The sequence below is a fragment of the Neltuma alba genome, unplaced genomic scaffold (genome assembly GCF_004799145.2).
Source record: "Neltuma alba isolate B1F8T4 unplaced genomic scaffold, ASM479914v2 tig00003845_pilon, whole genome shotgun sequence".
Taxonomy (NCBI): Eukaryota; Viridiplantae; Streptophyta; class Magnoliopsida; order Fabales; family Fabaceae; genus Neltuma; species Neltuma alba.
Window position 1 is genome coordinate 178,773 of NW_021633445.1, and position 15,374 is coordinate 194,146.

General features: G+C 31.7%; 1 protein-coding gene across 1 annotated transcript; it reads right to left on the bottom strand.

Annotated features, from left to right (window-relative positions):
* Positions 1–1,168: 1,168 nt before the first annotated feature.
* LOC114742654 (ankyrin repeat-containing protein ITN1-like) lies at positions 1,169–14,999 on the bottom strand. Its single transcript, XM_028930869.1, has 7 exons — positions 14,892–14,999; positions 4,075–4,213; positions 2,901–3,386; positions 2,526–2,669; positions 1,941–2,362; positions 1,375–1,844; positions 1,169–1,175 (listed from the first exon to the last, which is right to left on the bottom strand). The coding sequence occupies exons 1-7, from the start codon at positions 14,997–14,999 to the stop codon at positions 1,169–1,171; spliced, it is 1,776 nt and encodes a 591-aa protein (XP_028786702.1).
* Between the last annotated feature and the right edge of the window lie 375 nt (positions 15,000–15,374).

Sequence of the window (15,374 nt, forward strand, 5' to 3'; positions counted from 1 at the left end):
TTTTCTCCCTTAATTTTTTTTATCTTATTTACTCTATCCTAGCAAATAACCTCCTTGACCCCCAATGGTGATCCACATAAAATCTCTTCTAGAATATTTTTAAATTAAGATTACAAAAATAAAATTTGAAATAAATTGAAGTTAACAAACTAAATTAGAACAGAATGCATTGAAACGATGAAAAACGAAACATTAAATACAATTAAAGTAACAAAAGTATACTTCATCATATAAACTAAATGGTTACATAGCATTTAACAGGTTAAAATATTTTTTCATTAATTATACTTTCTTCTTGGCGAGGGTTGAGACGTTCACTCTTTCAACTTTAGGCATCCACTTCAGTGTAAAAGTAGCCCACATCACAACGTTCCTATCTGACATTGAGCTTGCCCAATTACCACATTACGCGTGCTCTAACCTATAAAAATGTCCTAGCCATTTCTTTTTGGTTTTTTTAGACATAGATATTCTCCTATTAGAACAATTCTGTTTTAGATATGGTCTTTATATAATTAGGCCAAATGACTACTTTACAAACCTTTTGTGAAAAAGAACTTTAGAAACCATTTATTCTCAATGTACGTTCACGTTTTTCTTGGAAAGGAATATTAATCTTTAAGTAGTATCAACCAAATCAAACTAGTAATAAATCGATATAAAATTGAATATAATTATTATGTAGAAAGCGAAGTAGGACTATATTGTAGGTTAATGAAAGGTTAAAACGATGTATTGAAATCATCATCGGTGAATGGCTGAAAAACCAACTCTTAATGTATTTTATGTGAAAATAAATTTATCTGAAAATTCATTGGCACTATCATTGTTGGTGAATGACTGTGTGTCTCTCGGCCTAGGCTGGAAGTTGGGAGAAGAGACGGAATTTGTTGTATTTGAGCTCAAAAATAAATCGCCCATGAAAATTTATGAGCTGCAAACTTGATGAAGTATGAAGCAGCGCTAGTGAATGAGTGAGGCCCTGAAATTATTTGCGGGGATAAAGGATACTTTTCAAGTTTTGTAACATGTAATAGAACAAAATTTGTGGATGTGAACATAAACGATATGGATATTCTAAGTTGATCCAGAAATGTCAAAAAGGAATAATCTACAAATTACTGCACAGTTTTGAAACAAGGCTAATATATATATAGAGAGAGAGAGATTACAAACTGAAGTAAGCAAAATATACCCAGGTTCAAGAACATTAAAATAGCCTCTATTTTCTAGTAAAGCATACGCATGCTTGGCTTGAACAGATATCTTAAATAAAATGTTGAGTAAATGATGTCAAAAAAAAGTTCAAATTGTGAAAATAAAAATATGGCTACTGGTAAAAATGAAAGAGCTGAGATGGAGATAGGAACCCACTTTAAGCCATGGTCATATGTTATGAAGAAAGCACTACTAAATGCTATCATCATGCTTGTTATGGAGATGAAGAGTGTTATCAATCCAAATATCAGCTTTGAGGGGAGGGAATGATGAAAGTCATACTCTGCATAACGTGATACAAGGATTGATAAGAAGATTAGTATGGAAGCCGAAGATGAGATCATTGCAATAGCATCTGATATAGCAAATATCATGAATGATCGTTTCCCCAAATAATTTGGAACTCCCGTATCATCGTTAATGCCACCTGGTATGCTAAATGCCGCAGTAAACACACCAGTAGCAATAAGAGTTGAAACAAGCATGCATGACTTAGCTGTTCCCTTCATCCATGACTCAGCATCTTTTCGTAATGCAGTGTGCTGCTCAGTGAATAACTCACGAGGAGTTTTATCCTCTAAGTTTGTCCTCTTCATATATGATGGCAACACTATCTTCCTCACCTCCTGTCAAAGGATTGTTCATAAATTAATTCATGTAAATAATCTAGTTTATGGGATCATCTAAATCACTTTATAGTTACTAGCTTAAAAAAAAAGTACCTCAAACCATAATAGTTCAAACTTCATTTGGAAAGCTGCTCCAGAGACCAATTCAAGTCGGTTAGCTGGTGCTAACATTGCAGCCAAATGTAATATACTATTTCCACTATCTTTGTCTTTATATGACAATATGATATCCTTACTTCCACTCATATCATGGATTAGATTAAAGATTTTGGGATGACGATATAAAACAGCAATATGAATTATAGTTTGTCTTTTGTCATCCAATTGCCACATTAAATCAGGGTAAGACTTTATAAGCGTAGCTAAAAAGTCAAAGTTTCCAACTTTTGCTGCATCAAATAGTAGTCTTGATGGTTCATTTATGAGTTTCTTGACATCTTCCTTTGAGTTTGCACGCTTGAGAATTTCTTGCCACAAGAGATGAACAAGTTCAAGGGCAACACCATGCTTTGTACCTGGAATACAATTTGACAAATTGGATGTGCCAAGTTAGAAGTTAGGCAATATACTGTGTGCATATTGCATATTGGGGGAGAGAAGAATATTGATAGATCTCATGTTAAGACCAATTTTTCATTCTTCCAAACGAGTAGTTACAAAGCTAATTGATTTAATTACCTAAACTTGTGGGTTGAATTTGTTGCTCTGGTCTATAATTACCCCAATCGAGCGTCTGAGCCATGTAATGTAAGCCTGTCATATCATCTTCATTTGTTGCTAATGCTAGTGCTGGATTTTCTTTCAACATGTGCAATGCTAAACCTATATATGAAAATAATGCAAGAACTAGTCAAGAAATACAAGTAAAATTCTAAAATTAGATGATGTTGTCAAACAGTTCAATATGAAACATAAAGCTACGTATCAAGCTCAAATACTTCACAGAAAATATGAATTTTTTCATTTAATATGTACTAAATACTTTTTGGTGTCCTAGTGCACCTTTAATAATTAAGTGTATTTGATCATGCTTTATATGCAACATAAACTTACCATAAATACCAGATTCGATGCAAGTGAGGAATAACTTCTTCCACTCTCCTTCTTCAAAACTTCCATCAACAGTGAAAGAGTATAAATGTTTTGTCAAATCAACTCTTCCTTGTAACGCAGCAAAAAGAATGGGAGTGAAACCTTTTCGACTTCTTATTTTGGGTAAGTTTTGATTCTCTTTTAACATAAAGTCAACAATCTCCAGGTTTCCTGCAATAGTAGCAAAGGTGAAGGCAGTGTTTCCCATTTCGTCTTGGAAATCCAAGTCTATGTTGTTCTGCTTCATCATGTTCACAAGCTCCTTCACAAAGTGCAAATAGCCTGCTCCTGCTGCTACATGAAGTACTGTTGCCCATCCTTCTGCTATGGCAGCACCTAGAAGCATTCTCTTTTGATCTAATATGGCCTTAGCTTCTTTCCAATTGCCTTCAGATGCATACTTGTGAAGAGGCACACATAATTCGAAGTACGTCATTCTCTCCTCCGCTGAAACAAAAGTGTGATTTCATTGTGAAGTTCTCATATTAATATTTTGGGATGTGATTAATTTATGGGAAGCAGCTTAACAGCAAGAATACTACTCCCTCTGTTCCTTATTATAAGAGACGAATAACTGAATTACGTTGATAAAAAAACAGTTAAAGTTAGTTAAGAACAATTAATATGTAAAAAGTATATTTTTTTTTCCAAAAATGCCCTCATTAATAAGGAGAGAGAACAATGGTAATTTATTAAAAGAAAGAGAAGTAGAAAGGAGAGAGAGTGTGAGTTGAAGATAATAAATATGGGTAAAATAGGAAATCAATACAAAAAAGTAGAGACAACTTTTAAGTATCTCTTATATATAGGAACATACCATAAGCACCAAATGTCTCTTATAATAAGGAACGGAGGGAGTATCAAACAAGAAGGTTAAAAATAAATGTCAAAAGAAATTATGCTTGTAGAGATGAGATATGTGTTTTTATATCATTTTCAAGTCATGTATACGAACACATAAATGTAAAATGGAACATAAACTTCATCCTAATATCAAAGGATATTTGATGATACATATTAAATTGATTGTTTGCTGGCGTTGTAGGAAAGTAATGAGGAACCACAAATAACCGAACACAATAATGTTTTATTTGACACTAGAAAGAATGGGAAGATAATAGTTAATTATATGTACCCTGTAAAAGGTCAAGGGAAGGTCTCTTAAACTCAGCTGATTCAACCCTCCGTAATAGGGGGTTACTAGGTACTTCAGGAGAATCCGCTATATCAACTATTAATGAATCCGCTATATCACCATCTAATGCATCCAGTGCCTGCAAAATTATACACATTAATTAACACTCCACTATATTCAGTAGCAGTTTTTTTTTAAAAAAAAGCACTTATTCCTACTAATAAAAACTGCGGTAATAACATTTACATACGCATATATTTATATATTTACACTTTGATAATACGCTTACACATGCATATAGACTCCTTCGGGTCCCAAAAATGCATAGTCCATTTCTAAATATAAGGACTCATTTCCTCCAATCATCTACGTTAAATTTTCATTCCCATAATATCCTTTGGGTCTTTTTATCTTTACGTATTAAATTTTAATCATTAAATGATATTTCTTTTAAAAAATTATTGTAAGTTAACTTTCTACATACTAATTAAAAAAAATGACTTACTTACTTTTGTTTTTGAAATTTATGAATTAGTTAAAAGGCCTTATATTTAGGGCTTAAGGGAGTAGATTTTTTAGTCAATTATACATATAAATGATAATAATTAAATTGTTAATTATGACTAACTATGAGTGTTAACTTTTTTTGAAAAGAAACTCTCTACTAGGGTTTCCTTTGGTTAACGGTGCCGATTAATTATTCATAGAAAACGTTCTACTTGGGGACTTTCTAGAGTTTCTCTGTAATATCATGAATTTCAAGGTGTTAAAGGAATCAGCGAGAATAGTGAAGAAATAATTATTAAAATTATCTAATGCCTAATAAAATTGGGGAAAAGTCATGAAATATTAATTTTGAGAGTTTAGGATTTTATGAAATGGTTAATTTCTCCAAAAGCAGTTTAAATGATTTTGAAGCTAATTTTTGGAGCAAAAAGGGCTTATTTTTCCATAAATTCAGGGAAAAATAGTTAGAAGTTTATATTTGGATTGAAATTTTTAAGATAATTATTATATGGGTCAAAGAAGCTAATGGAAGAAGGAACTCCATATGAAACATGGCGGGATAATTTCTGAATTCATTCTTTAGGTTTAGAAAATAGAGAAAACGATGAAATTGGAAGAAAAGAGTGAGTGCAGGGGCCAAATGGACATTTCCCTCAGCTTACACACCCCACATGTGTTCTTTCTTTTAGTAACACCCCAGCTACTTCTCCCACCCTCATTTTCACCTGCAACATTGAAGGAAACAAAGAGAGAGTCGAGTGAAACAGGAGGGAGACTGAGAGGAAGAGAAGCTGTCGGAGGTAGTGATTGCAGGTCGGGAACACGTATGCAATCTTAGATTTTGACTAAGATGAGCATCTAGAATTCTATCTTCTTTCCTGGATTTGATGAGTGGTTTGCAAGATGATGATGATAGAAAACTTGGTCCTAGCGAGAGAAATTTATAAAATGGTAGAGAAGTATGAAGTAGAAGATCATATGGTTTGTTTCATAGCTTATTGCATGTTATTTGGTTGCTTCTACTTAATGATTATTGAAGACGGGTTTGCCATTCTCAAAGCTAAATACCCTGTTCTGGTTGGGGAAAGTCTCCGCACAACTTAAGGAAGAGAGGAAGACCATTGCATTTGTTTCATTGGCTTTGGTTTACCATCTTTGAGAATTATATTTTCTATTTTCTGCTGCGATGGCATTAGATACTACTGGAACAAGGGAGTATGTTTCGATTCTTAATGCTTGAATATTAAAATATATGAAATATATGTGTGAAGTTGGGTTGCTTAAGGTTGGATGCAATGAAGTTCAAACATTTGAAGCTATAGTTCGACTTAGATATGGCTGCATGTGAATGCTTAAAAATTTTATGCAGAACTTTGAATCTGAATCTATTATTTTCAACGGGAAGTTGCTTCGGCCACCTTGAGGCTAATGTGCAGGAGTGTTAAATGGTTAAAGATATATATATATATGTGTGTGTGTGTGTGTACACACACACACACATATGGGTATATGCTTGGCGTTGAATATGGAGTAAGGGGAACTCTGTGTGTGTGTGTGTGTGTGTAAGATTAGGAAATCTGAAACTTTATTAAAATTGTTGATTGATGCTCTTTTAGATCAAGTGATTGTTCAAGTTATTTAGACCAAATTAAAGACCTGAAAATGAAGATTTTGGAGGATTAAACATGAATAGGTCTTATAGGTTGTTATGATTATTAAGGAATTTATTTTAGGTCCCAGAAAATTCTTGAAAGTTTTTAAGATGGAGTTCTAAAGGATAAATAGAGGAATTGTGGTGGAATGAATTGTAAGGTGTATCTTAAATCTGGAAAATCATTGAGAGGTCCTGGTTTATGGAGGTAGAAGATTTAGCTATTAATGATTTTGTGCTTGTGTAGAATTATGTTAAATAAATATATGGATTCATAAAAGTAGATAAGATTGGCATTTCTAGATTTAACGAACAAGTAAAGGGAAGAAATATGTGTGTGTGTGTGTGTGTGTGTGTGTGGTGTGTGTGTGTGTATTCCCAAAGGTTTTAAAAGGGAAATAAAGGTGATGAGTTGAAGTAAGGAAGAAAACATCCCAAAAAAAAAAAGGTTGAAATATAAAAAATTGTTCAAGATAACCAACTATTTAATAAAAAGAGTAGAGTTTATTAGTGGACCAAGAGAAGTTATATTTTGATAATAAAAGTTAAATGGTCTAAGCATTGACCTTTTTATATATGAAACCATATTATAGGATTCAATATTTGTCTAAACCTGACAAGAAAGCAAGTAAAGAAGAAATCTGGAGAAGATAAACCGGAAGAAGGGGCTCCAAGTAGTAACTCTTTCCCTCTCATATACTTATGTATATTCTTTAATGAATATAGTTTTGCATGCCTATTTGTGCCATAGTGCCCATATTCTTTAATGAATATGTGGTGGATATGTTCTGTGACAAACGAATATGAGCCTGTAGAGACATACTCAGGCATGAGTATGTGAAAGTTGCTTTACATTGAGCTCATCACTACAAAAAACAACATATTAGTGACGGAATTTGCGATGGAAATTCCGTCGCTAATTTTTTTGACGAATTAGCGACGAAATTATTTCCGTCGCTAATATTAGCGACGGAATTTCTGTCCGTCGCTAATCCGTCAGAAAATCCGTCAATAAGTATTTAGCGACGGAATTTTCAGACAGAAAAAGATTCCGTTGCTAATCCTTCAAAAAAATTAGCGACGGAAATTCCGCCACAATTCCGTCAGAAATTAGCAACGGAATTTGTTTCTGTAGCAAATTCCGTCACAAATTTTAAGAAAATAAATTACATAGGATATATATACAAGTAGGAAAATATTGTTTATCATAATCTATTTAAATCATTTAATTTTTATATAGAATAATTTATTAGATTTTATTATAGTAGTTATTTTTGAATAACAAGATTTTTTGACTAATTGTAAATGATTTTCTTCAAATATATAAAATACATATACATAATATAATATAATGTAATATAATATATATATATAATTAAATTGTATACCTTATCAATGTTAATTAAAAAATAAATTTAAAAATTATTTATAAAAAATTATTTATGATTTAAAATTCAAAATTAGTGTCGTTAGAAATTAAAATTATATTTAAAATATTTTTAAAAAATAAAACATTATAAAAATAGTAAAACAAATATTTAAAAATTATTTTTTCATTAAAATAGTTATGATTAAAATTATCATATAGTATATTTTAGTTTTTAATAATATATACGTATATATAATTGTTTGTGTAAAATAATATAATATATATTTAATTTTACATAATAAGTCAACAGGTTCATTGCAGCTCAACTGGTAAAGCCGCACATACGCACGGAGGAGATCCTAGGTTCAAGCCATAGAGAAGTTACTTTGAGAAGGGAATTATGTGGCGCACACGTGGCAGGCAGAGGTGAGGTGGCAGCACACATGGCAGTAGATGTGAGGTGGCAGCGACACGTGGAGGTGGTCCCCATGGATGACGTGGCAATTGGTAGAGGTGCCACGTGGCATTTTATTTTATTTTAAAAAAAATCGAGTTAGAGACGGATTAGCGACGAAATTTTTCCATCGCTAATCAATTAGCGACAAAGGAATTAGTGACGGAACAAATTCCGTCACTAATTCCGTCGCTAAAAGCATTTTTTTTGTAGTGCATAGAGCTGTACTCAGGTATGAGTATGGAAGTCACTTTGTATTGAGCTCATAGAGCTGTGCTTAGATATGAGTATGTAGAATTTGCTTTGCATTGAGCCCGTAGAGCTATACTCAATTATAAGTATGTGATGTTGATTTGATTGCCATGGCCACATGTGTTGCAAAGCATGGGATGCATGAGTATCCTTGATTATATCTGTTTGCAAAGCGTGGGATGCATGAACATCATTGATTATATCTATTTGCAAAGCATGGTATGTATAAGCATTGTTAATATATCTATGCGCAAAGCTTATAATATTTGAGCATCGCTATTTATGCTTAGTTGCAAGTGCTATTAATATGGCTTGTTTTGTATGTGTTTATGATCTTTGTAAAATTGTATGATGGACTACTATCACTATTGAGATTCCTAGAATCTCACCTCTTTCTTCCACGACACACAGCGAAGGTAGGTGGCTTGATGGGCAAAGGTGTAGTAATTGAAGGAAGTTGAAAAAGTTTAGAGTAGATGTGAATAAGATAGTTGGTCATCTATGTGGTCTTTTGCTATTTATATTTAGAGTTCTTATTAAGCCATGTATGGCTCTATATATATGTATTTTGTGCATATCTATATTTCTATGTAATTACATAACATAATTATGGGATGTAATTAACTTTGTAAAGAGGAAAGTATTGGCTCCCGTAACTGTCAGTTAAGTGCTATCTACTCTAATGGCTATATGTTAGTAGATAGATACTTTACTAATACGGTAAGGTTTGATAATATTGGTTTAGCTAAAGTTAGCTTTATTGATGTTAAAGTCAAGTATTAAATGGATGTCTGAACCACTGAACAAGATAGTTTGCAGGTTATTTCAGAAGTTTAAAATTTTTCAGAAATTCCTATCCCTTATATAGGATCGATCCCTATGTTTGGGAGAAGCTTTAATAAAGAGTTTAGTAAAGGTATTTTTATTTTCTACTATCATACCTAGCTCAATGGTTCGAAGTAAATTTAATAGTACCTTGGTGTAGTTAAACGAGGTGTTATGTTTTATGGTATCAGAGCAAGGGTCTTGGTAGGGAAGTTACAGTATGTAGATCATTTAGATATATGGATGTATGTAGTTACTTAAATTTTTGTGTTATAGGTGGTGAGGTTATGTAAATAACTTAAGTAACTACCATTGGTGTGATGACTTTTGCTTTTGAATTAGTAGTGTGATATTTATGGTTTGTTGTTGATGTTAATCTTCAATTAGTTTCTTACTAGTGAAAAGAAAATTATGGTAAACCTACATAGTGAGAGGATCCAAACTGATGAAGCTAGATCTTCATCAGATCCCTTATAATGAGTCTTGGATAGACTGGATGAACAACAACAGACTATGCAAGAACTTAGAACTAAGTTAAGAGAAACTTAGGAACATCAAGACAGAGATAAAGAAGAAAGAGAAAAGTGAGAGGAAGAAAGGAATAATAATGAAATTCCAGTGGAAAGACCACAACAACCTGAACAAAATAATATATAGAATTGACACATGATAAAATTGGGTTTAGAAATGAGATAAAATTATCTCATTTATCTCTTTCCTTGCTTACTTTGGGTGGAGCTAGAAAATAGAGAAAGGGGATGGGAGAGTGAGAGAGGAAGGGAGATAGAAGAAGAAGAAGAAGAGAAGAGGAAAAAGATCAGGTAGATTAATAAGCAAGTTTACAATTTAAACTCATCTCTACCACTAGTTTTTCCATTTAAAGCTTCCTATAGTCTCTAAACCTCTCTTGATATTATGTTTAGCAAAAGGAGAAAGAGAACCTAGGGTTTCAAGAATGGATTTTTGATTCTTGATATGTTATTGATGTTGTTGTTGTTGTTGATTTGAGTTCTTATTGAGATTTTGTAATTTTTGGAAAGGAAGAACATAAGGGGAGGTGCTGTCAAAATCTTCAAGGAATTTAGAAATAATGACTTAAGTTAAATCATAATTATGCAAGTGGTGTGTATAAAAAAAAAATTATGGAAGTTGTTAGAGATGGAATTATGATAGAGTATGGATTGGAATATTGAAAAATCAATTTGTCCTCCCCTCAAGCAGTTTTGGTCTATAGAGGGCAGCAAGAAGGAAATTGATTTTGTTAATTTTTATGCTTCTAATGAGTTTAAAATGAAAAAATATGTAGGGTTCAAGTGAGAAAGTGAGTTTGAAGGTATTAGAAGTCAAAATGAAATTTTTGTGTAATAAGGCCCTTATGTTTCTGTTTTGATCAGTTGAAGGGGAACGGATTTTACTTTGTTCAATTTGAGCTTAAAAATGAATTTCTCATGAAAAATTGAGTGGGGAAATGATGGCTCAAGAAATTTTATGCCAAACAAAAATAAAGTGAAAATTTGAGATGAAGAAGATAGGGATTAAATAGATTTTAAGTTGTCATGAGTTGGCAACATGATTAACGGCTCTAATAATTGTTATATGCATTCTATGGCATGTATTTACGCTTAAAGGATGTCATGGAAAAGGAAGTGAAGGTTTAGTCATGGTTGAATTGGAGGGAAGTGTACCAAGCAGTAGCTATTTCTTATTATGTTATTGTATATTGATTGATACATGTCTGTTTATGTCATTATATTGCGGTTAAGCATGAGAACATGTAATCTTTTTCTTGCATGGATTATTAGTCATGGCCATGGATAGCTGATAGACATGAGCCAGTCTCTGCCATTTATTTTTTCACCAGTTATTTCAGCTTGTCTATCAATATATTTGTGTATAGTTGGCTTTATAGTATAGCTTGCAAGATATTGTTCTCCAGACTTGTTTTGCATGCCTAATGTGATCTTGCATGATTATTTGATAGAAATTGCTACTATGGGGATTTTTTTTGAATCTCACCCCACAATGACTAACAATACTAGGTTATGAGCCACCAAAGGAAGGGCTATTATAGGGAGCAAGGGTAAGTGGATGGAGGGATTGATTCTTATGGCATTATTTTGCTATGAGTTGTAAATGAGTTGTCTAAATTCAATATGAGGCCTTAACATGTATATTTGATTTGTAATAATGAATTATACGTGATTATATGCCTAGATATGGCCTTGAGAGCATGATTGTAAGATGCATGATCATGATTGTCCATATTAGGCTACTTACGGATCATAGGCAATGTTTGGCTGAATAATGTATAGTGAATGATCTCTAATGACCATGATAATTTTTATACATGAATAGATATCCTAAGCTTTTCAAAACGCCTTAAATCAAAGCCAATGGATATAAAAAGAAAAAACATGAGTTATGAATATTAAAATTGAAGGAATAATTTCTGTTTGCAAAACAAGGCAAGCTAGGAAATACAATAAATTGTGTCAATATGGGTAGGATCAGACTAGATTGATATTTTTCTCATCTAAAGGATTTGTAGACGTTTCACGAGAATTTTAAAACATTCTCAAATGAGTTTTGTATAATTAATTATAAATTTTTAAATTTGGACCAAAAACTTGGAAGTACTAAATAAATAGTAACCCATGTAAAATGAAAACTTAATTTATGGGCCTCAATTAATGATTTGCCTGAACCATAATGCTTCTGAATATTTAATAAAAGTGTTAAAATTATGGATGTGACATAAGTGACTTATGCGGATTAAGGTGAAGTACATCGTTTTGCTAATGCAAGCTCTATATGTTGGTATATTAAGCTCAGATAGGATCTATGTGGCTTTGGTGGAGAGTTGTTATATTGGCAAAGCTTGTTGGCGTGGTAGCTTCAAGTGGATTCCAAGATTATCTACTATGGGACATGTTTCCTACACAGCTCTTTGAGGGATGTGCCCTTTACTTTGTTAGAGAAGTTTTCTTCGAAGTAACTGGCTTGGAGTTGCTTAGATTTTGGTTTTCCCTCTTTTTTTTTTTGGGTGTTCCTTTGTGTTTGCTTTCAGATGATAATCATGTTTTTGTTGGTTCTTCTTCAAGTTGCTTTATCTACATGTTTTGGTTTTAATCCTAGTTTGTAAGCTTTGGGACTCTTGATCTCATGCTATCTTCCTTGTTTAGCCAAAAAAAAAATGAGTGTTGACTTTTTGGACCAACAATCAATGAAATCAAGAGGGGTGTAGGATGTTCAAGGAAATTAAGTTAGTTCGATATAGTAGCTATGCATTTTTTTGCCAACATAGCTATGCATATTAATCACTTCACCAAACTAGGGATTGCTGTGGTTGATCATTATTCTATGTTTGTGGTAATGTTGAAGAGCCTTTCCTCCAAAGTTTCCATTTCCAAAAAATTTACCACTACAAAAAAGAAAAAAGACTTTCAGTGACAACTTTAAGCGGCAACATTAAAAGTCGCCACTGAAAATCTTACTTTCAGTGGTGATCATAAATGTTCCTACTGAAAGTATACTTTCAATGGTGACTTTTTGGAGTTGTTACTAAAGGTTAATTTTTAAAAGTAAGACTTTCAGCTATGACTGCTAATGTTGTCGCTGAAAAAGACTTTCAACTGCGACAGTTATTGTCATAGTTGAAAGAAGCTTTGAACGGCAATTCAACATGTCGCCACTAAAAGCAACTTTTAGTGATGACATTTTTTATCACTGCTAAAGATTATGTCGCCGTTGAAAGTCTATTTTAACTTTGTAGTATTATTTTAAGTTTTTTTTTATAAAAAAATCATATTTAGAAAATAATTTTGTTCATTAATATGATTTGTTATGATAAAATAAAATATTTTTATATGTTGTTGTGTTAGAGAGAGAGAGAGAGAGGGTTAGAAAGATAATATGGTGTGTGTGACAGTAAGAGAGAGGGAAGGAAGAAGGAATGAGTGTATGCATGAAGATGAAATATTATAATTATGTGTGTATGAGAATTAAATAATCATGATAAAATTTATAATGAAATTTTATTATTTTTATATACTATTTCTGTATTTCATAATTATAAATATAACTATTAAAATGAATAATATAATAGCTAAAATAATTAGAAGTAAAAAAGTAACACATGTAATATTGGATGAATTATATTTTTTTATACAAAATGGATATTATGAATAAATATTTTAATCAAATAATAAAATTAAATATAAATATTTAATAATAGTATTATATTTAATAATACTTAATATAACAGCCTCTGAAAAACACTTTCAGTGGTGACATTTTTTGTTGCCACTAAAAGATTGTCACGACTAAAAGTCTATTTCAACTTTTTATTCTTATTTTAAGTTTTTTATTAAAAAAATCATATTTAGACAATAATTTTGTTCATTAAGATGATTTGTTATAACAAAATAAAGTATTTTTACATGTTATGTTAGAGAGAAGGAAAAATAGGGTTAGAGAGATAATATGATGTATATGAGAATAAGAGAGAGGGAAGGAGGAAGGAATGAATGTGTATATGAAAGTGAGATATTATAATTATCTGTATGTGAGAGAGTTAAATAATCATGATAAAATTTATAATGAAATTTTATTATTTTTTATTTTCTATTTTCATATTTGGTAATTATAAATACAAATATTAAAATAAATAATATAATAGCTTAAATAATTTGAAATAAAAAATAACAAACAACATTGTATGAATTATACTTTTTATACAAAATGGATATTATAAATAAATATTTTAATCAAATAATAAAATTAAATATAAATATTTAATAATAGTATTATTATTTAACAATATTTAATATAATAGCCTTTAGTAGTAACCTTTTTGTTGCCACCAAAGGACACTTTTAGCAGCAACATTTTTTGCAACCACCAAAGGGTAGTTTTAGCGATGACTTCTATTTCAATATTTTATTACTATTATATATATCTGATTTTTCAATAATTATCACCAAATTCATTCCAACTCAATAGCAAGAAGAAGGGATGTAGAAGAAGGAAATCAGGAGTTTGAACCATGGAAGGCCATATTTATGTTGATAATATCTAGTTGGTGATGTAGCGTGTCGGGGTATGGACACGTGGATTAGGCGAGGTGGCAAGTAATGTGGTAACACCTGGTGGACAACTGGCAATGACGTGGCAGCAGTCAATGACCAACCGGTTATGATGTGGTGGCAGTCAATGATAGTCCTATTTTCTCTGGTGACACTTTCATGGTGACTTTTGCCACCACTGAAAGGTCTTTAGTCGTTGCCAAAGGGTCTTTCACCAGCGACTTTTGTCGCTGCTGAAACTATAATCTCAACGGTGACTCTCTTTATTGTCACTGATGAGTTTTAGCAACAATCGTTACAGCAACATTTGGTTGTCACCATTGAAAAGCTTTTAGCAGTGACTTTTTGACTTTCACCAGTGATATGTCAAATTATTTCTAGTGTACAAAGGAATATAATTATATGAAATTTTGAAAACTTAATCGTTTATTTCTTCAGACTTAAAATCTATATAATTTGACTAATAAATGTTGGTTTTAGCAGAAAGAGTTTGACCTTGTGAATGCAAAAAAGCATTCGGAAGAAATACCCCAATTGGACCTATCAATACTCTAATCTGACCCAGCCAAATTGTGATGTGAAAAAAATCTATATAATTTAACAAAAATGAATTTTTTTTTTTTACCAGATTCAAGTGAACTAAGTCTTTGTAATTTCAATAGTAATCCTCTATACCTGTAAAAAGTCACGAGGTCTTCCGAACTCAGCTGATCTAACCCTCCGTAATTGGGGGCGACTAAGTCCTCTAGGAGTATTTCTCGTATCTCCATCGGATGCCTCCATTTATCTGGAAAATCATTCACGTTAATTAACGCTACTTCACCATATTACTCAATATCAGCATGTGAGTTTCCCATCAATTTTTTTTTAAAATAACCAACTATTACTTCTCATTACAAGTGTGATAATAACATATGCATATATACTTAAATAATTAAAAAATTCCTTAAAAATCCCTCCCTTTTAATCATTAAGCGGTATTTTTGAAAAAAAAAGAGTGTTACGAATTAATTCTCAACATATTAATTATAAAAAAAACTTAACCATCTTTTTTTGCTTTATGGATTAATTGAAGAGACATTATATTTAGTAAAAGTGGTAGAAGATTATTTTGGTCAACTATATATATGGATGATGATAATGAATTATTAATAATTA

Excerpts from the sequence above, each read along its gene's own strand:
- LOC114742654 (XM_028930869.1), bottom strand. The coding sequence starts at position 14,999 with ATGGAGGCATCCGATGGAGATACGAGAAATACTCCTAGAGGACTTAGT. Across the intron at positions 4,214-14,891 it reads GACCTCGTGACTTTTTACAG|GCACTGGATGCATTAGATGG; the intron begins GTATAGAGGATT and ends ATAATTTTGCAG. Across the intron at positions 2,363-2,525 it reads AATTCAACCCACAAGTTTAG|GTACAAAGCATGGTGTTGCC; the intron begins GTAATTAAATCA and ends ATTGTATTCCAG.